Source organism: Dermacentor albipictus, chromosome 3 (genome assembly GCF_038994185.2).
Source record: "Dermacentor albipictus isolate Rhodes 1998 colony chromosome 3, USDA_Dalb.pri_finalv2, whole genome shotgun sequence".
Taxonomy (NCBI): domain Eukaryota; kingdom Metazoa; phylum Arthropoda; class Arachnida; order Ixodida; family Ixodidae; genus Dermacentor; species Dermacentor albipictus.
This window is the reverse complement of record NC_091823.1, coordinates 38,517,281-38,538,649: the sequence shown is the minus strand read 5'-3', so window position 1 is coordinate 38,538,649 and position 21,369 is coordinate 38,517,281. Positions and strand designations below refer to the sequence as shown.

Here is a 21,369-nt window from a genome sequence, read left to right as displayed (position 1 = left end):
GTGTAGCTCAAATCCTGAGTTGAGATTAATATAAAGAAGATGAGGTAGCAGGTTGGGGGGGGGGGGGGGGAGTGCATATTATGCAAGGTGACCAGGAGGTAAACGGTTAGCATAAGAAAATGGTTGCCGAAAAAATAAAACGCAATCAAGGATGGCAGAGGATCAGATAGTACGATGAAATAAGGAAATGTGCAGGCATAAGATGCAATTAGATGGTGCAAGAGAAATAGAATTTATAATTTGTGTGAGGCGGCGTTGAGGCAGGGCCTTGACGTTCCCCCGTGGGAGACCTGAACCCGGGTCGCATTAAACCTTGCCGGACGTACAAGAAAGTTGTATCCATCCATCCATCCATGACCAACCTGCAAACCCTTCGTCCTGCGGTGGACTTACCTATAGATTGAGGACTTAACTTTAGATTGATAACAGTAAATATAGCTGCACAGATTCTAATGAAGATGAAATCAAACGAGGCTAACAAAAAGCAAAGGCTAAGGGCATGCGTTTACAAAGGCTCTCGTTCGCAGCAACTGCTTGTCATTGGCCGGCCTAACTGTTCTGCTTTGGGAAGATTCTTTACAGCAATACATTCGTCCTTAGGTCGGGTAAAATCCACCCGTATGCGCCACGGTGACAAAGGAAATTTACTTGACACATTGTTGCCGCTTCAAATCGCTTCGTGCGCTCGAAAACGGTGCGACATAACCGAAATGGCGACTGGGTAAGTATCTGGTTTCAAGTTTGTTTTGTCCCCTCCACTTCTCCTGGATTGGTCAATGGGAGCACGCAAAATGCTACGTCGTCTAAAGTGGTGGGGATGATGGACACGTGCAGCAGTTAACCATGACGAGAATGGCGTAAGTGACAGAAAGCCTAAGTTGATGCTTATTTATATGATGTTATGGTTATAGCCCCGAGACGACAGGCAATAAGACACTTTCATTCCCACACAGGCAAAGTTATGTCAGATATAATTGCTAAACATCATTTGGACACCTTATCACAGCAGGTCGAAATACGGGTTGCTTGAGGTTTCTACGCGGACACGTTTGTGCTTATGAAACTCAAGTACTTCGGGCTTTCTGGCAACTTTCTGGCAACCCACCTAACCATTATGCATACTACTGTTACAGCGAAGCTGTCTATGGATAGGATTCCGGGATTTGTTCGTGGCGTAGCGTCAACAGCAAACTATCATTTATGGTTCATACCCCCATAAGGCAGTGGTTTCAAGCACTCAGCAAAACGACGAGAACAATATATACATTCTTTGGAATCACGCATACAAACACAGGACAGCATGAGTTTCAATAAAGAACAACCTCAAAACAAGCATCCGAACCACATAATTGCTGATAAAGCGTTCTTGCGCCTACATGCAATGCGAAACACGTAGCGTTCCCGCAAACGTCTCCCGGTAAATATTAGTGCTGCGCAAGCTTCCGCGGCGACGGCAGCTTGACGGTAGCATACGAAGCAGGAAGTGACGTAACTACACTTTCGTACGTAAAAGAAAAACCCACCTAGCATTTGATTTCTATTGTGACAGCTCCATGGGGACGCCACGTATAGTGAAGGCTCCTGCAGAGCAGTGTACATGCGAGGCGAGGCGAATTTCTCTTCCCTCTGATCGACTCTTTGTAGGTGCACGAAGTAGCAGCGCAAGCCAAGTCGCAGGCCATCAAAGCGTCTCAGGCTAATAATTAGGTCATCTATGCGTTATCATGTAATCATCTATGCATTTCTTGCTTTCCTTACTTTTTCTTTTTTATATTTTCTTGTTGTTGTATTCGGTGATCTTTTACCACGGTGTTCTATATTGCCTTTCCCCCCTAATATCGCTTGAAATATCCTGTTGTTAACACCCCCCCATGTAATGCCCGTAAGGACTTTTAGGGTATCTGAATAAAAAAGAAAGCACATGTGAGTCTCGCCAAATGGATAATTTCAACTTATGTCGCAATGGGAAATCGCTCTAGTTGTCGTTTAGAGCTTTGCTACCACCTCCGTCGTGGGGATTGGAGACCATTTGATTATTCTCGGTGTCTCATCTTACTTTTGCTTTTGCTAATGCGCGTCTGCGAAATTGTTAATTTACCTGCACCGCGAGGCAATTTGGCAATACTATGACATCATGCCCAAATTTTGATCACCGGACGCACCCGGGGAGTGTGTGTTTTATGAAGTGTAAGGTGAAGATAAGATCCTCCTGATAACGTCGCCTGTAGCACACACAGTAGTGTATCGAAATTTGTAATAAAATGCATCACAAAAGTACCACAAAAACAGTCAGACAGTAGGGTCTCAAAGTTCTGTACATGAGTCTAGGGAAGCAAAGAATGCTGAATATATATGTACTTGCATATACTTGGATACAGACATGTGCTTCGTATTGTCACTTCATTAGTGCGATTAGCATTCGTAGAGCACTTCACGCACTTTCCGGTATCTTTCTATTTCCGGATTTGCCGTTTTCCTTTCACGCCAACTTGGGTCACTCTGTATGTGTTGCTGGGTATGTACCGCTCTCCAATGAACCTCCTTGACGCCATCTTGGGTCACTGGATACGTGCCACAGCAGGATACGTGCTAATCTTCGTAATAATCTCTATAACATATAACATATAAATCTCCAGCATATCACTAAAGCTTGTAACTCTATAACATATAAATCATGTCATCACTAATTACACTTCCATCATAAGATATATTTATAATTGTATTAACGTTTCCGATCATCACCAAAGAATGAATGCGGCGCTAATAATCTTTTTAATAGTACCGATAACATCGCCATCCACCACGAACGTAACAAGGGCAAATGAGACCCCGGAGGCGAAGTTCATCGAAGCGGGGAAAGGCGACACGCCACACACCGCAGTCAATCGGTGCTTTGCAGAATTTCGATGGCAACACTTTTCAGCACTGTGGACACCTCCTCACCCGCCGTCGTTGCTTAGTGGCTTGGGCGTTGCGCTGCTTATCCCGAGGTCGCGGGATCAAATTCCAGCCATGGCGGCCGCATTTCTATCGATGCGAAATGCAAGAACGCCCATGTTTTGTGTATTGGGTGCAGGGTAAATAACCCCAGTTAGTCAAAATTTAGCTGCAGTCCCCCACTACGGCGTGCCTCATAATCAGATCGTCATCGTTTTCGCACCTCCTCATCCGGGCACAATCACTATACTCTCCACAACGCCGAGGAGAGAGAGAGGTTCCCCCCCCCCCCCCCCCCCCAGCCACGCTACACGCCGCAAGCAATCGGTGCTTTGCGGAATTTAGGCGACAGCACTATACCGCACTGTTCACATATCGTCACCCGAGCATCCTCACGATCCTCTCCACAATACCGAAGAGAGAGGGAGAGTTTTTTTTTTTTCACATCTCAAAACCGCGGCGCACCATTGTTGCTTCTGTAGAATGCTTCCGAATATCAAAAATAACGCCTTCGACCGTTTAGCTTGTCATCTTGTAAAGCGTGCTTTGCCACATGCGTGGCCTTCTTGAGGCGAAACATACTACGCACTGCACAGGGTCAAAAGTAACGGTACGAAGCTTCTAAATAAAAACGGCGTTAAATCTCCGTTTTTGAGGAAATACTTACTTTGCTAGTTTTTCTGTCTCTTTTCCTATATACAGCTACGTACAAAAAAGCTAGTCTGTATTTTACCACGCGCAACGACTATATGAGGAGAATCATACTTCACTAATCTCAAACACAATGAACGAAGATGTAACTTAGCAAGTCAAAAGGGTGACCCAGTGGAAAACAGAAAAAAAGAACAGCGAGAAAGAAAGAAAGCGGGGTAGAATTAAGAAACATGAATCAATTACGTGAACGCTATCAGCAATTAACTGGTGGCGTAGTACTTATCATATTCGTTCCTCTTTTTTTACGTTAGCAATTATAGGGACACTCCAGGCGAATGTCCACCATCGGCGTCACCGTGACGTTACTCATAAAGTTCAAGTGCGATAAGATCCTATTGTGCCCCTCTGCGCCGTATGCAGTGGGTCCGAAGGAAAGCATGACAGGGTGAGCCGAGAAGGATGGTGACTTGATGCGCGCCGTTTTCCCGTTCGTCCGGTGTAATGCACGAAAAGGAGAGAGAAAGGGGGGGGAGGCAGGTGACCGCGTATCTCCCATTCTAACTCGCCCGTTGCTGATGGCTTCGTGTGCGCTGTGTTCTCACGCGCTTCAGGTTGGAGGTCACGTAATCGTAAGTTTCGGAGACGCGTTGAAGCTAGAGGAAGCACGAAGCGTTCGCTAGCCGCTTCATTTGCTCTTACTCACACCAGCGTTTTGACAACGAGTGCCTGCGGCCATAGAGTGAGATCTGTCTATGTTCGCCTGTGCAAGCGTGGAAACCATGCTTGCTAATTTATTAACAGTAAGCGAATGTTTACTGCAATTTATACGGCGGATAAAACTACTAGCCTTACTTCGTATAGCTGTCTAATAATTTGCTATTGCAATCAATGCTTCGACTTTGGGAGGAAACTGCGACTTTCGTTTCATTAAAATGTTACTTTTGGTGAAAGTGAAAGGCTAGATAATTTTTAATATTGGGAGAACGCGTGGATTTGGCTGTCTGATGACACTATTAAGAAATCAGTCACAAAAAGAATAAAAAGAAACATATATAACGCCGTTAGGTGGAACACACCCGTGGACTAAGAAAAGTTCATGCACATGTCCTAGGTTCACTATGATTTCTAGATGAACACGGCTCCCACTTTCATTTATATGGGTATATTTCAGTATGGTAAAAGTGGTACTTATCACGTGAGGCTGTTATTCACCACGTAACTCTGGTTCTCTTGCGCCACAAAGTGCATGACGTGCCTCTTAGTCCGCAATGCTTAATTCAAGAGACATCGAACAAACCACGACTACCACCAAAGCTAACACGTCTCTTCTGTATTTCTTTTTTTTTTTGCCTGCTCGCGCTTTCTTTTTCATAGCATATCTTTTAGTAAACTTAAGTTGAGAATGCGGCGCGTGATGCGTAATGCGGGAGACATCTTCCTAGTAGAATTTCCCTTCTCTAACATCAGTTTAAGACTTCTCAGCTCGTCCCAGCACAGCAATAATTAATGGTGCCCCTGAGCGCCACGTGGTAATAATTATCGCCATTTCAAGCCGTGTTCACTCATTTTACTAATGACCTTACATGTCATTCTTAGAATTTTAAGTTTTTACTAATGCAAACTAGTGCACAGAGTATTGCACGTATTTTTCAAGTCGCAAGGCAGCAGTTTGCACAGTCACCGTGAAGGACTATCCTAAAAACAAAAAAACAAAAGGACTAAGTGTGGTATACGTCACCTCTAGCGCAAACTTACCATACATCTGCCTACATGTACGAAAGCAGAAACATTTAAAAATTTTAAAGCAGCAAGTGCAGCGCAATGCTTCTTCGAAAACACTGGCATAAATGATGAATATTGGCTGCCACAGCGCCGTGCATTACTGCGAACGTCTCATTCATGTGTCTGCGAGAAACATACTTGCGCTCCTCCGACGTCCGCGTCCATTTTTTTCAACTGCCACTCATCCCAGAAAATTGGAGCTCTTTATGTCGCTACAATTTATTTTCTTTTATTTTGGTATTAAATAGTACGAGGATTGATATATTTTGCTTACATTATTTACCAAGCAAGCGCAAAGAAGTAGCCATCGCCAGCATACGACGAAGATCCCTTTATTTATTTTCATTGACTTACTGAAGCAACACCAAATCATTAAACGAGCCGCTCGTATTTAGATGTTTACTGCATGAACATTGAGTGCTCAGAATAAGCTACTGAGGAAACGCTCTAGGCAATGCCTCGTGCGTTTGCTTAAGTTGCTTTCTTTTTCAGTATGGCTCTTCGTTCAGACCATGGTGAACTTAACAAACTGAAACAACTGAAATCGTTACACGAACGCTTATGTTTTCAACACGTACCAATGTGGAACTATGGAATAAAGCTCGCTGGTAATCGATCCATGCCAGCAACTTCAGTTTGACTTTAAATCTTTAGGAGTGATTTTTCGCAATCAGATTTCTACCTCAAGCATAACGTCAGTCATGTCTTCCCTCTAAGTGCCAGAAATCTTAAAGTTATATGGGTTTGAACATTACTCAAGTATTTCCCCTGGTGATCAGGGCTCGTATTCATAAAACTTTCTTACGATAAAGCGTTCGTGCCAGCCTGTAGTGACGCAGTACATAATATTAGCGAAGGCGATCAGCCAATGAAGAACAGCCGTTACGAAGGAAAGCTTTGTGAATCCTGCCCAAGGTGCCTGCTTCGCGCTGCGCATTGTCGAGTATTGTGCGTATAACCTAGCGAATGTATCTCGCTTTCAAGTACATTGTGAGTAGGACTCATGAAAATTTGTCATATCGCTTCATTTTTTTCAGAACATATGGCCTGCGCTCACCAAGGCGCTACTACCTGACGAAAGTGTGGCTACATACAAGCCGCCGCCGGTCAGCCATCGTTAGTCCACACCGTAGATTCCTGCTGCACTGCATTTAAGAGAACAAATTATCTGTGTATATGTGTGACGCTTCCTCAGCTCTATGCCTGTGGTCAAACTTTGTTGTAGGACGTAATTCGTTTCGTCATGTCATTTCACATCCTTTCACTACTAACTTATCTTACCTTTATTTCACTTTCATTTCTCTAGGCAATGGGAAACACGTACTATTGTATGGGAGGCTGACTTGTACACGTATATATATTCATTCGCCCCCCCCCCCCCCCATCGTCGTATAATAAACAATCGTCAATTAAACAGACTTCGTATATTCAATGCTCGCGTTATAAAATATATTCTTTAAAATTTGAACAACTTCTGGCGCGTTTTATGTCCGAGTAGTTTGCCTGGGGCTAAATGTGATGCAAGAGTAGGCTTCAGGTCTGCATTTGAAAGAGAAAGAAGAAAAAAAATAGGAAAAAAACTCTATGTATATTCTTCACAATTCAAAGATGCAGTTTCCTGGTAGCAAAAGGTTCGTTCCGTGATCCCAACGTTATTTCCAGCTAAGGATATTTTATCTAGTTGGCCTTCTTTAGGAAAGTCGATATTTTGAACATTATAGTCAAGGTTGCACCATAAATGTACTTTAAAGCAATGTCATCGAACTGATGTTTTAAACGCTGGCTCAGACATATACTGAACTGCCGGGGTGGTTCAACGGCATTGAATTTGTACTGAGGAGTACCAGCTCAAAGGTCCGGCCCTTGGCCGCGGCGCCCGCGTCAAAACGGGAGTGAAAAAAAAAAGCCACAAAGAAATAGTCAGTATAGCTCGAAAGGCGAAGGACTGACAAACATAGTGAGCGAATCATGTCGGTGCGTCCGCTTCGCTTTGTCTTTTTTGCACGCAAACGCAGTCCGCGTCTCTGGAGAGACCTTCAAACCCTTCGCACACGAGCCCCTCCTGGTCTGTCCATAGCGGGTCAGCACGACAGCAGCGGCAACTGCGGCGCCGACGGCGCAATTGCGTCTCGAGCGTCCGTGTTATTACTACTGCAATAAAACGCTCATGTATTAAGCTTTGGATGCTCATAAGAAACCTCGGGCGGTCAAAATCAATTGGCTATGATGCCCCTGCTACGACGTCCGCCTCAGCCTCTGCGTTGCTTTGGGAGGCTAAAGCTCGCCAGTTAATTGCATGTTGTTGCTGTTTGGGACTCTGGTTAGAAGCGCCAGCGAAAAACCAATAGCCTCTCAAGAGATAGTCTTTAAAGCCGAGAAGCTCACCCGAAGGTGCAGAAGGCTCTCCGGGGTCACATTCGGCTGGCGGCAGAAGCCAGTGGAGCCCTGGACTTGGGGGCCCCACTCATCAAGCTTCTAATCCCCTATCCCCCTTTCCCCTATCCAACAAAGTTTTTTAAAACAGGGTTGAAGTGCCTGTCTGAGGCACTTCAACCCTGTTTTAAAAAAGTTTATACCACAGTGTGCCATTCCATCTGCCAGCCCCTTTCTTGTTTTTGCCCTATCCAACAAAGTTATTTTCTTTCTCTCTGTCGGGGCGATTTCACCATCCCGCTAACAAATTGATTGATTGATTGATTGATTGATTGATTGATTGATTGATTGATTGATTGATTGATTGATTGATTGATTGATTGATTGGAAGACTACGGAATTATTCTGACCACCTGGGGGTTCTTAACGTGCACCTGAAAATAAGTGCACGAGTTTTTTTCTATTTCGTCCCCATAGAAATGCAGCAGGCGCGGCCGGGGTCGAACCTGCAACCTCGCGCTCAGCAGCAAAACGCTATAGCCATTGTAATCATCCCAGTCAGTTAAATAATTAATTTCAGACAAGAAAAGTTACAAGAAAGGGTAGTTTGACGACTTCAGCGGAAGCAGAAGCAAGCAAAAATCGACATAACACAGTGGCAGCACGCAGTAGTTATCTGTAACAACATGCGGTGAAGAAATAACATTTAAATCAACAATAACACGAGATACAATAAGGCACATTGGGCGGGGGTGGGAGGTCGACATACAAGGTGTTTCAGCGCCCACTTTTAATTTTTTTAAAGGTTGCCTGTGGCAGATAGCGCAATTGTAGTTCATGAGTTGGTCTACTCGAAGAGTCGGACATTACTTGAAAAAAATTGAAAAGCATACTCTACTAGTTAACAAAAATTCACTAATTAAGTTCATAACTAATTGCCTTATAACCCATACTGCAATTTACAAATTCTAGCTGTGGAGTTCGCAAGGCGGGCCGACACTTGGAACGAATTCGCAGGATGACAGCAGTTACAAGATATTAATTTTAGAGCTTTGCGGAATTCGTTCCAAGCCTTGCGAACTCCACGCCTGGAATTTGTAAATTGCAATATGGGTTATAAGGCAATTAGTTATGAACTTAATTTGTAAACTTTTTGTTAACTAGTAGATTATGCATTTCAATTTTTTTGTACAAGTAATTTCCGCCACTTCGAGTAGACCACCTCATGAACTAGAACTGTGCCATCTACCACAGACAACATTTAAGAATTTTCGAAGGTGTTCGCTGAAACATCCTGTATACCGGTCAGAACGCCCACGAGAAAAAAAAATATCTCAACACGTCTGAATGCTTGGAAAGTAGTAATATTGGAAGCACTTTTATATAGTATAGCCTAAAGAAAGCAGGAGGTAAAATGTAAGCATCATGGGAGGCATCACACTTATTCAACGTGGTACTGCGCGGCGATAGTGACTGGTTGTGATCGCCTGTTTGTGATCCTTCTCCATCTCTTCTCCTTCTCTCTACTTTCTTGTCTTTTTACCTCCACCTCCCCCTTTCCACAGTGTAGGGTAGCAAACGGTTTTTTTTCTTCTGGTCAACCTCCCTGACTTTGTCCTTTCTTTTGTTCATCTCTCTCTCTCTCTCTCAACGCAATATCCAATATAAATTGCAGGCTCTGTTTGCCGCTGTTCGTCTTTACACGCGGAGCTAACCATTTATTCGTATTTCTCGTAGCAATAATTTTTTGTTTGTGTCCGGAAGAGTCGTGGAATGTCCGGAGACGCTAAATACGCAAAATCTCAGGGAATATACTAATCTGTAATAAAATAGAACGTCGCTGCGAAAAACATTGCATTCAAGAGAAAGAGTATGCATATGAACTGACTCTAGCCATATGTGAGTCATGAGGGGAGAGACATTAGCGTTGCAGCGAAATGCATCAATTAGTTCGCGATAATGTTTAGATTTGTCTTCCAGCACCAGCTTTCACAAGATTTAAGTCTAACTTTCGAAATCCAGATGTCCTTCTAATGAAACCAATGAAGCGCGACCGATAGCAATATTCATATCGAATAGTGAAAATGATGAACCACGAAACTTCAGCTGTAGGTTAAATGCTGTTTGAAGAAAACTTTGAAAATTGCTGCTAAGATTAAAACAAGCTGAGTAACTAAATAATGTTTCGCATTAATATTAGTGTTTTAACCGGAAAAGTAAAGATAAAACGGCGTTTTACTGTGCTGAATTATTCTTAATCTAGTATCATTTCTTTTTCGTTATAAAAATTCATCAACATAAGAAAAAGCACTTTGCTGAAAAGAATTGATTTGGTTTATTCATGTTGCTTTTTTATGGTTAATCTCATAAATACACATCTTAACGAGAAGAAACAGTAAAACATCATCGTGAGGGCAAACCACTCAATGGTAGTTGGTTTGAAGAGCTTATTCTTTTTCATACAGAAATAAAGAGGAAGAGAAAACGGCAAACGTTAGGAAGTATTTGACTGAGCCACACTCTGACCTTTAAGAACATTGAGTACACATTGAACTGTTTACAAGTCACCAAAGTAAAATATTAAGCCACAAGACATGCAGAGTGGTTATTGACATAAGAATACGCTCTTATTCGACTCCTATTCGAGATATTTACCAGCTCAATAGCGGGAGAATTACCTGAAAATAAACTAGCAAGATATTCAAACGCACTAACTATGCATGTCGCAGTTAGTGCGTCAACTACTGAAAGTGCACGCGCGCTTGCTCGATTTGCTTCTTGGTTTGGTACGAAAGCTAGCATTCTTTCTTCGCAGCTCCTTACTAAAATGAGAACATACGCTGGTGTGGACTTTGCTCTTTACGTGAACTTAGCGGTGAACAACTTTACGGTGACATATAATGCGTGTAAAAAAATGCGGGTTTATTTTTGGTTCGTCAATAAACGCTATTCTCTTTAGCGCATCACAAGAACGACGACCGAGTTGACATCCGCGCCGTACCAGGGTCATGTGGGGCTATAGACGTGCCTTTCCATTTATGTGGATTAGATCAATTGCACCACTGGGAGCCGAGTATAAGAGAGCTGTGAAACCGTTCTGAGGCACGTGTTTTGCTTTAGACGAACGCGGTTTTATTCATACAATAAGTCACTGCTGCATTTAAGCAGTGTTTGCATTGCGTGCGAGGTTTAGGAACAGTAGCCTCAGCGCAGAGAGTTCACAAGCAGTGTTTACACGAACGCGATAATAGCGTCATCAGGCTAATACTTATGCGGAAGCGTTTGCATGCGGTGCATCCAACTTCGTCCGAAACAAGCCGGAAGCTTGTTTCCGGTGATTTGCGTTCCGCAGGTGAGTGGAGGAGAGCACGGGGCGGCAACCTTCTCACTTTTCCTCTCTCCCTCAATGCGACATGCTAGCGTTTACGCGCACCGCTTGATACGACTTACCCCGTCTCGATCTACTATCTCCTGGCGCATCAGTGCGATTCGCCTTTCCAGCACATTAGCACCGCTTAGACGGATGCGGAGCGCTAGAAAAATTGCAATGCGATGTGCAACTTTTCACATTCATATAAACGCCGCTGCAGCTAACCTGCTTATCTGCGCCACAATGGCATTCAATTAACCTCCCATGAACAGGAACTGACCATGGTGTGCGACAATTCAATGCAAGGGCGCACTCACCTTCGAGACGGTGCGGCCATCTTGATTCCGCCCAACATTATCCCCCCGACCCCTTCGAACAGCGGAGGGCGCGCCCATCGGCGCACCGAAGAGAGCACAGTAGATTCGTCACGACGTCTCCGCCAATATACTCGAACTGACGACGTCATGCACTTCTTCGGCTATAGTGCTCGCACACTTCTAGCGCGCGAAAATCTTCGCGGCGGCGTCAAGTTCCTCGAGAAGCCAGGGGCCCCGCCGCTGGTCACGGCTCCTTTCTTCCGCCGTTCGCCGCTGCTTGGCCTCTGCCGAACGGAGGATAGCTGCTCGCTTCCGATCGGCGCTGAATGTGTGCGCGCAGTGGAATGACGGGAGAACCAACCTTACGAACTGGCGTCCCCGTTGGTTCGGCCCGAGCGTTTTATATATCCAAGCCAGGGTGCCTTTGATCAAATTTGCGGCGAAGGGCGGCCTCGCCGCCGCCGCCGTCAGAGGAAGGAGGAGGGAAGCGCTGCCGAGGCGAGAGCGGCGAGGTGGCGGTAATTTGGACACGCAAGCAAGCAAGCAAGCGAGCATCGGCTGCGGCCCGCCGCGTTGCCGAACGAGCGGCCAGCGGCGCACCACGTCCCGTAACTCGGTTATAACCCCGTCGCCCCCCGCCCTCCCTCAACCACTCCCCCCACCCCCTCTCGCCCCGTACCAAGGGCCGTTATTCGACGGCGTCTCTCTCTCTTTCTCGTTTCTTGCGAAGAACACACAGACAGCACGCAGCCTCTGGTCTCGTGGTTTCTTTCTTTCCCCGCCGCAAGCACGCCCTTCGTGAAGGCAGCGGGAAGAGGATAAGAAGCCGCAGTTTTTATAACCATACATATGTGTGTGCAGTAGATAGATGCACGATTCGAAAGGGTTTAGGCGCATTCCTTATAGGGCGAGTCATGACAAAGTGAATGTTCGTCATTGAGTAAAAGCCCGCTTAAGGGCTCGTACTCAGGCGCCGTCTATACGTCTCGTAGACGTGCAGGTGTGCGAACATTGCAAGTGGCACCATCGCTTAATATACGGCTCTGACTTCCGACACAGATAACGCCGAAGAATAACGATGCCCGAACAAAAGCGACGCCTTACCAACTAGACTCTGCTGAAGCATTGCTGAGTGGCGCAATGCAAACAGTTCGTCGACTGGAGTCCACACCATTAATCGCGAAAGTAAAGGAGTACATAAATGTCAGTAAGGGGTATAGTGAGTATTCATGTGACCTCAAACACGCAATTTTACTGCCTTATGCGCAGCTTTCGTTTTGTTGTTGGAGATAAGCGGATCTAGAAAAGAAAACTCACTTTTTCGTCGTGCTGGCTGTACAACAATGCAGAGGCCTAAATCACGTCAGTGCGTGTGCCTATAGGTGCTTGTCTAACGCTAATACAGAATGAACCGGATGTGGCAGACCTAAATAGATCTAGAGCCGAATCAACAATGTGTCTTGTTTCTTTTCTTTTTTCATATGAGCTGCTCGTGACTGAGGTTGCCCGTGTTCACTCACAACGTATTCGCTATTGCAATTGGCCGACTGTGTTTCGTAGAACCATTCTGGGGTACGTGTTCCTTTGAGAATACAGTTCGTATCACAGAAGCACAATTTCATTTCCGCGTGATAGACGTAACTACAGAGCAAAAAAGAACAAACATGTTTCTCTGTGTCTCTACGTCGCAGGCGAATGCACAACGTGCAACCTATCCACTTTACATGTTCTTTTGTCAAACGTGTATTGTAAGTGAAGACAACGGGCGGACATTTTACGTGCAAGGAAATGAAGTGAAGGAAGGGGTTGCCTGCTCCTAAGTTCACATGCTACGGTACGCCTGCGGTTACGTGAATGTTCCACATCCGGCGCTATGGCCGTGGGCGACATTGGCTAACATTCCCAGGGTCAGATCTATAAGTGCAGATGCACAAATTCCTAATACCCAAGAAAACGGACGGAAGAACAGCCGCCGACATAGCTCAAACGGTGGATCATCGTACGCGTAATGCGGCATGTGTGGTGTCAGTTCATATCGGCGGCAAGTTGTTTTTTCCTCCACTTACATTTTCCTTCAATTTATCATATCTAAATTTAAATCACAACCACAGTTATTATCACCATGCTTTCCTTCGCTTCACTGTCTGTTAGATTGATGTGCTTAAGGCAGGCAGCATGCAGATACACACAGAGCGACAGACTTCACTTTCATGGTGACGGCAATCTCTCGCGGTGTTATCGGTCACTGCAACGCGTAAAAGGAAAGCGAACATTGACTGCTGCCGCATAATAGTGTAACAAAAAGCCATGTATGAAAGCTTATCCAAAAAAGTCACGGCCCAAGCAGTCCGTACAGATGATTAACCACTAGGTTATTCCCGACGGTTCATTAAACGACGGTTTGGTAGGCTGACGGATCCTCGGTACGCAGTTGATGCTTGCGCTCGGCTGCACGAGCCTGTTCTTGTGCCCGGGCTGCAACATCGGCACGGCGTAGACGAGCTCGTTCCTGGTTCTGCTCGCGGCATTGCTGATCGAAAGTTGCCTGCTCCTCAGCATTACGTATGACGCGTGACCTACCTATTACGGAACCGGAGAGAAACTGCTGCGCGCGCGCTCGGCTGCGATGGAGAGCAACGACGTTACTGCTGGCGCAGCCAATCGCACGCCTCTCTTTCTCTCTCTTTTCTTTTGTCGCGCATGCGCATAAGGTTGCACCGGAGGAATTTTCGGCGTACAGGCGACTGACGGACGGACGGACGGACGGAATCAGCTAGCCATATACAGCTTCGCTGTAAGAAAACAGTACTCATTACACTAGAGCTTGCACGTCATGAACTACCAAGTGAACCAGTTCTCGCCCAGGTATTCGCAGTCTGCCTGCTATACACGAGCGGCGTAGGTTGAGAGATCAATTTCCGCTGAGGTTCGTACTTGCCAGAAGTCAGGTGCCGTAAGACTTTGCTCTTCTCCCAATAGCAACGTTTATTGGTGAGGAGGATACTTGCACGTCTTTGAAATAGATCGACAGTGTAAAGATTTTTGAAATATTATATGCTCAGGAGGTACTGGCGGCCTAGTTGGCTGGCCATTGCCATTCTAAAGACAGCGCATTGTTGAGACGTGCCCAAACAATTGCGTGTGCGTGATTTAGTGTTCGTTCATACCTCAACAAACGTGCTACCTTTAAAAAGCTTATGTGTCTTGTGCGCGAGATGCTCCGACGTACCCTTGCTTTACAAAGAACACTTCCTTTCGTAGACTTATTTTTATCGTCATGTTTGTTTGTCGGTAAAAATTCAAAGCATATCAGCATGTGAACACCTTTATAAGTTGATTATTACGCAATGTAACTATGATAAACGAAAATGAAGGGATAGATAGGTATACAAAATTATAAGTATATTATATTGTTCACACTGACCATTGAGCTTGCGCCACTACGTTACGCACGATTTCCGAGTTTTACACACATCTTGCTGTCACACACAAAAAAAGAAGGATAAGAAGGCAATTAGCTCTAACACATTAAACGCGTCATCGTAAGGTTAAAATTCATTTTCTTGTTATTGCTAAATTCTTTACCACACTTCGTTCATCCTCGCCCATCATCAGCCTCAAACCTCCTGCTACTAATCGAAGGTTGATAGAATGGTTAGTTTGTCCACCCAAAAAAAAAGTAAACTCCATTTCATTTTTTACCTGCACTGTCTGCATCCAGCCCTGCACACGACTCTCTTCGCGCCGGATAGTACTTTTACAACTGTACTTCTTCGCGGTAGTTTTACCGCATTAAGAATCTTGTGTTCATTCATACATGCCTTTTTTCTCCTTCCAAACATCACAGCGTCGTGGAAATACAGGTAATAGTATTCCGTCGTTCGCAAAAAACAGTAGGATAAGAAATCTCGTTCTTGGCATGTATGATATATGGATATTGTGGTCTTGAAATGTTCCAGTATCAGCAATGGTATGCTCATTGAGCTATAAACAAGCCGATGAGCTTGATAGCACAAGCATGCGGCGGGAGTACCATCACATTCCGTCCAGTTAAGAACAAAATAATTCCAGAACCGCCACTGGCGTTAGTTTCTTAGCACCCTAAGATAACTGAAGCGACCAAGTTTCAAGTTATACTATGCTTTTGCAAAAGACTGTCCCTCGAAGACTAAAACAGCATGAAGAGATGTGACTTGGAGAGAGAGAGAGAGATAATGATAAACTCCAGAAGTAAGCCCAGTGACAGCCTTGGCCCGTTACTCGATGTTAGATGGTGAAAGAAAGGGAGTGAGATAAAAATAAAAACAAAATGCCTCAGCCATTAGCGTGCCCTCGTTTGTGTGTGTAATGCGTTAGATTTCTTAGGGTACTTCATGCACTTTCCGGGGGCTATCTATCTATCTATCTATCTATCTATCTATCTATCTATCTATCTATCTATCTATCTATCTATCTATCTATCTATCTATCTATCTATCTATCTATCTATCTATCTATCTATCTATCTATCTATCTATCTATCTATCTATCTATCTATCTATCTATCTATCTATCTATCTATCTATCTATCTATCTATCTATCTATCTATCTAATTAACTAACTAACTAACTAACTAACCGTTTTCGCGCCTACTTGCGTATATGTGCCAATGTGTACATACGTGCCACGCTTCAACGAACCTCTGATCGACATGGGTCACTGTAAGTGCGGCACTGGGTAGGCGCCGCTGTTCGAAAATAAAATACATTTGACGCCTACTTGGAACATGGCACGTGCCACTCGGTCTGTGCTTGTCTTCAATAAACTTGTTTTTATGTCAACTTGGTTCCCTGAGCGTGTGCCAGTAGGTGTGCGCTGCTCTTCAATGAACATCTTTGACGCCAACTTGACTAACTAGGTATGCATCCCTGGGAGTGTGCCGCTTTACAATCACCAATAAGATTCCTTAAATGTCTTCTAATCTGAGCAGAATCGAACGAACGTCAGAAGGGTTCCTAAACGACACCAACCCCACGGATTAGCAGGCTGCGGCACAAATGCGCTGGGCGCGTGCCGCTTTTCAACGAACGCCTTTCACGCCAATGCTCTAGCTAGCTGCACCACGAATGCACAGGGTATTTGCCGCTCTTCAACGAACCTCTCATGAACTTGTGTTACTGTGTATGTCTCACTGACTCTGCGGCAAGCGAGGGAACAATTCTCGTCGTTCGCAGGAACTGATTCGCCACGCTCCCCGTCTCGGAGGCCACGCTCGGACATCGCGGCAGTGGTGCAGCACGTTCAGGAAGAAGTGCGAGAGAGGGGCCTGGTTGCTACATGACGCGTTTTTCAGCAGTCGCGCGTTTCGGAGGCCAGGTGCGGGCTTCGTGGTGGCGGCGCTAGATGACGCTGAATGTTCTTAGGGCAGCGGGAAATAGGAGTCGCGCTATACAGTAGGGCTCATACATACCTCGTTTCGACTGTGGCAATACGTTGTGTCTCTATATTGATTCAACGCTAACGCATTACCGTCAACAGTCATCGTGATATCGGAATTCGGCCGCAGTTATTTTTAAATTTGCTTTGCATTTGACTTGTTCAATTGCAAAACACCTCGAATGTGCCAGTTTTCCCGCTACGTCGACTGTTTAAGTGCCTTTACGAAATGTGTTTTATTACCAAAACGTATTTTAATATCATCTCGTGTTATCTTCCTTTGATCACTGAACAGTTTATTGTTTGAGGAGAAGTGGGTGACACAATAGTTGCCAAACTATCCAATTTGATCCACATAATTTACTCAAGTGCCAACGTTGTCTTCTGCACAATTTTGCCTGCACTATTCCCGTTTTCTCACAAAAATAAAGCTTGTGTACAGAACCGCGATGATTAAGCTAGATTAAGCTAGTTTCAATACGATAGCTAGCGACACTTGAAAGCAACTCTACTATACAACTATCTGAGACGTGTTTGTTGTTTAACTAGGTGTACGGATGCCCTTTATGCGGGCAGACACACATTAAGCGATCGTTCAGCTGACTTTCGCCAAAGACAAACTTTCTCAGGTCCCATCCAAAATAGGCCAGGGGGTGTCTGGAAGGTGGAGATTTGAACGAATGTAACTAACGGAGAAGAAGAGCGTTGGTCGTCTCACTTTGGCACCTGCATTTTTTTAAAAGAGGATTCTAATTCTCTGCGCGCCCCTGTGGCTTAGACAGCAACGCAAGAAATGCAGGCTGTAAAGGTGATTTTGGCTGTTTTCCATTAGTTCAAGGCATTGCTAGCCCGTGAGTGGGATAACACGCATTCGTTTTGTCATCATATTCACTTCCTAGAATCGTTTGCCACTTCTGTCGCTATACTTCCCACTTTCTCTCCGTTTGAAGTAGCAAGTCAGAAGCATGAGCGAGCAGAATAAAGGAGACGCGAGGCCTAGGCTAAATTTTTTGTTAGTCACAATCATATTGGAGTAACAGACAATGAAGCCAGAATGAATCTTAACTCTTAGCTTTTCTTGCGCGGATATTTAGGATGAGATTGAAACCCACCATGCGGCAGGCACAAGCGCTATCTTCCAGCAGTGAAGTGATATTGAGTTGTGTTGTTAGTGGGAAGGGTAGCGCTTGTGCCGGTCGTTCTGTGTGGAAACATGGCTTTCGAAAGAAGAACGTCTAAATAAAATAAAAAGGACGCAAAAAGCCAGATGTATTTAAGATAGATCTTATCTTGTGATAAATGTCGAGCGGAAATGGTTCATTTCAGTGACCGCTGAACCGATCTTAATGAAATACTTCTCACTTACGAGAAAAGAGCATTATGTTACTGACAGCCAGAAGCACAATTTCGATTTAAAAGCTCTGCTTTCTTTAAAGCAGAAATTGCTGGAAACAGTAAAATATCTAAAAGAATATTGGAGCAACATCTTGCGGTTGTCATAAAAACTATAAAGAACCTTCTGTGCCACTGCCCATCCGTCGAGTCCCAGCAGCATGTTCTGCGTGCTATAGTCTCGGTCGCTTATACCACAAACAGTTTTCGGAAGCAAAGATCCCGGGACCTTGGCCGAAGAACTCCAGTATGCACAAGGACCACCAAAGCGATAATGCATGCGCTTCTTGAAGGCAACTGGGTTGTACGAGCTATGTGACTACATACGTAAGACGATGAGCAAAATGAGAACAAGGTGAAAGCAGGAGCCAACGTTTCGACAAGTGGTCTACACCTTGAAGAAGACAAGTCCACTTATCGAAACGTTGGCTCCTGCTTTCACCTTGTTCTCATTTTGCTCATCGTCTTGAATTTCCACCTCCCGCCTTCCCCGTGCTTTCCGCATACATACGTAAGAGGACTGTATACGCGAGTGGACATTCATCTGCGCGTGCGCGCACAATGACTCTCCTTCTTCATTCTTGAATTTTTTACCCTGTCTACCAGGTGTATAATAGCCGACCGGGCACCACCTTGGTTAATTTCCCTGCCTTTCCAACTTTATCTCTCTCTGTTTACATTATCCATCATGAGTGGGATTTGCTCACGTAACCAAGCACCCTAGACAAGTGCTGAAGTGCCAGTACACAGGCCAGTGTTTCTTACAACAAACTATATCTTTCGTATTTAGCATTTTTTTAAAAGTATTATTCCTGTTTTGTGACCTGCCGCGGCGGTCGCACCACAATGGAAGAACCGTGCAAGAGCGCTGGGGCACTCAAGTATATGCGTACGTTAATAAACAGCTTTGTAGGTAGTAGAAATTATTCCGGAGCTTCCATTTTCTCGAAGCGCGCTAGTTGTTTTGGAACGTCTATAACATCCTTTTTTTTACGTCAATTTATTTTAGAAAGCGCAAGCCATGACAGCGCCTCACTAGTCGTATTGGTGACGCACGTATAAAAATGGATTAATGCTCATATTTTCCCCATATTATGAGACGAAAGGTGTTAAGACGGGAAGTCAGAAATAAGTAGCTCCGCAGCAGGCGTATTGCGCGAACTAGAGAAACATAGGCCACCCGTCGAGGTGGCTCAGTGGATGTGACGTTGTGCTGCTGGACACGAGGTGTACGGGCTCGACTTAAAGCCGTGTTGGCCACATTTCGATGGGGAGCAAAATGAAAACAAAAGAAAGAACCATTCTTGCGCGCAAATCTATAGGCGTACGTATAAGCAATTTGGAACTCCCCCCCCCCCTCATCCCCCCCCCCCCCACACACACACCCTGCCCTCCCGCGGTGACCATTAAAACCCGCTGTACTGTTCCGACATGTTCAATTTCAATATTCGATTCAGTATAGGCATAGTCAGCATCAACAGGCAGTCATAGAATCAATGACGTCGATGCGCCGGCAACCGCCGCAAGAAAAAACACGCTCTCAAACACCATTTCGCGATTATACAGTATAAACAAGTGTGTGTTGAATACCTAGGTAGAAGATGTCTTGAATTCGGAGATCAACTATTTCTGTATTTAAGGTAGTGGATTGACTGTCGTTCTTTTTTAATGATTATTGTAACCTATAGAAATAAAATATGCACACTTTTCGTGATCCCGGTAATCACCTCAGATCCTGTTCTTTTTCCTTCCATATGGCTGTGTTCCATAGCGAAAGCTGGGGAGCCACGAAAGAGATGGCGTGTAATAAAAAAGAAAGAAAGAAAAAGGCAGACGTCTGCGTGACATGGCGTATCTTTCATCCCGGACATCAGCAGTGTCACGGAATCATCATGGCTATAGAAGCCATCTATTTTATTAACTCTCACTTGCTCGCCATTTTTGTCGCTCGTCAAGCCAGAGTGTTCCCTACGTAATTTTGCCAGACTTCTATGTGACACGAACTTGAAAAGCGAAAGGCGCGAGTTATGCTTGGTGATCATGACATGGCGAAAGCGTCCACTCGATCTCGCTACAAAACACCTCGCTCAAGGTACTGCTATACACTGGAGAAGGGAAAAGGGGACGAGCAACAGGAACCAAGAGTATTGATGACATAAGGAACTGTCTCGTACACTTGTGAGCAAAAGCATACGGACCACAGGGTCGCCGAAAAAAAAAACAGAATTTCTTCGTAATTAACACGTATAAGCGGAAACTGACGAGTGCGCTAGAAAATTCGTAATGCCAAGTATGGACTGCAGTCTCCAATTTCAAGTTGCATTCACAGAATGAGGAGAAAATTAGTTTTATTGCACAATCCCTGGTCCCTATACTTTTGCTCACGGGTGTACCATAAGTACGCGACATCGGTCTACCGCGAGCTGCGAGTGCACAAGAGCGTCGCGCAGTTGCTGAGGTCTAAAAGTACAAGGCCCGCACTTACTCTGTATGGCCGGGAAGACTGGCGTCGGGTGGTGCTGCGGCTGCTGCGGTGGCGGGGGTGGCGGAGGTGGCGGGGGCTCGGGCCTCACTCCTCGAGCGATGAGTCCAGCCGCGCCGCAGGTCGGGGCCGACGCGGACGGCGGTGCCGAGAAGGACCTTGGCACGGGCGCCGAGTAGCGGTGGTAGGCGGCCGTCGGAGGACCAAGCTCAGCGTACGAGCAGGACAGCTGGCACGCCGCGGATTCCATGCATGGTTCGAACGCGGCGCTGGCCGCAGCAGCCTGGTTCAGGTATCCGTAGTCCATGGCCGAAGCGTTCTCTCTCTCTGCGCTACTCCAGTGCTGCTCGGTCTTCGTAACCAGAACCGACCGCTTTTCCGTTCTCTGAGCTCGTGTGATACTCGCGAGCGAAAACCACGCAGGGCCCGGGCGCTTTCTTCAGCCGACGATCTCTAACGAGATCATATCAAGCACCCGACCGACTAGTCGTTCGTCTCAAGCGAAGCCGCTGCAGAATTTGTCCCAAACCTGGGATATACATTCAGTTGAAGAATGCGCCTGCCGAGTTGGCCACTTAACGACGACTAGTCATAGTGTCTCGCTCGAAAGCTGCAGTTGTTCGATCAGGTTTCAGGACAAGCGAAG

At 45.4% G+C, this 21,369-nt stretch overlaps 1 protein-coding gene across 1 annotated transcript in view; it reads right to left on the bottom strand.

The window, feature by feature from the left end:
• Nucleotides 1-21,030, bottom strand: part of LOC135902509 (paired mesoderm homeobox protein 2-like) — a 92,766-nt gene extending 71,736 nt beyond the window's left edge. Inside the window, exons 1-2 of the mRNA XM_070536429.1 lie at nucleotides 20,727-21,030; nucleotides 11,434-11,469 (exon numbers count right to left, since the gene is read on the bottom strand). Of these exons, the coding sequence (XP_070392530.1) occupies nucleotides 11,434-11,469; nucleotides 20,727-21,030 (340 nt within the window). The remainder of the gene's footprint in view (nucleotides 1-11,433; nucleotides 11,470-20,726) is intronic.
• Nucleotides 21,031-21,369: the final 339 nt, after the last annotated feature.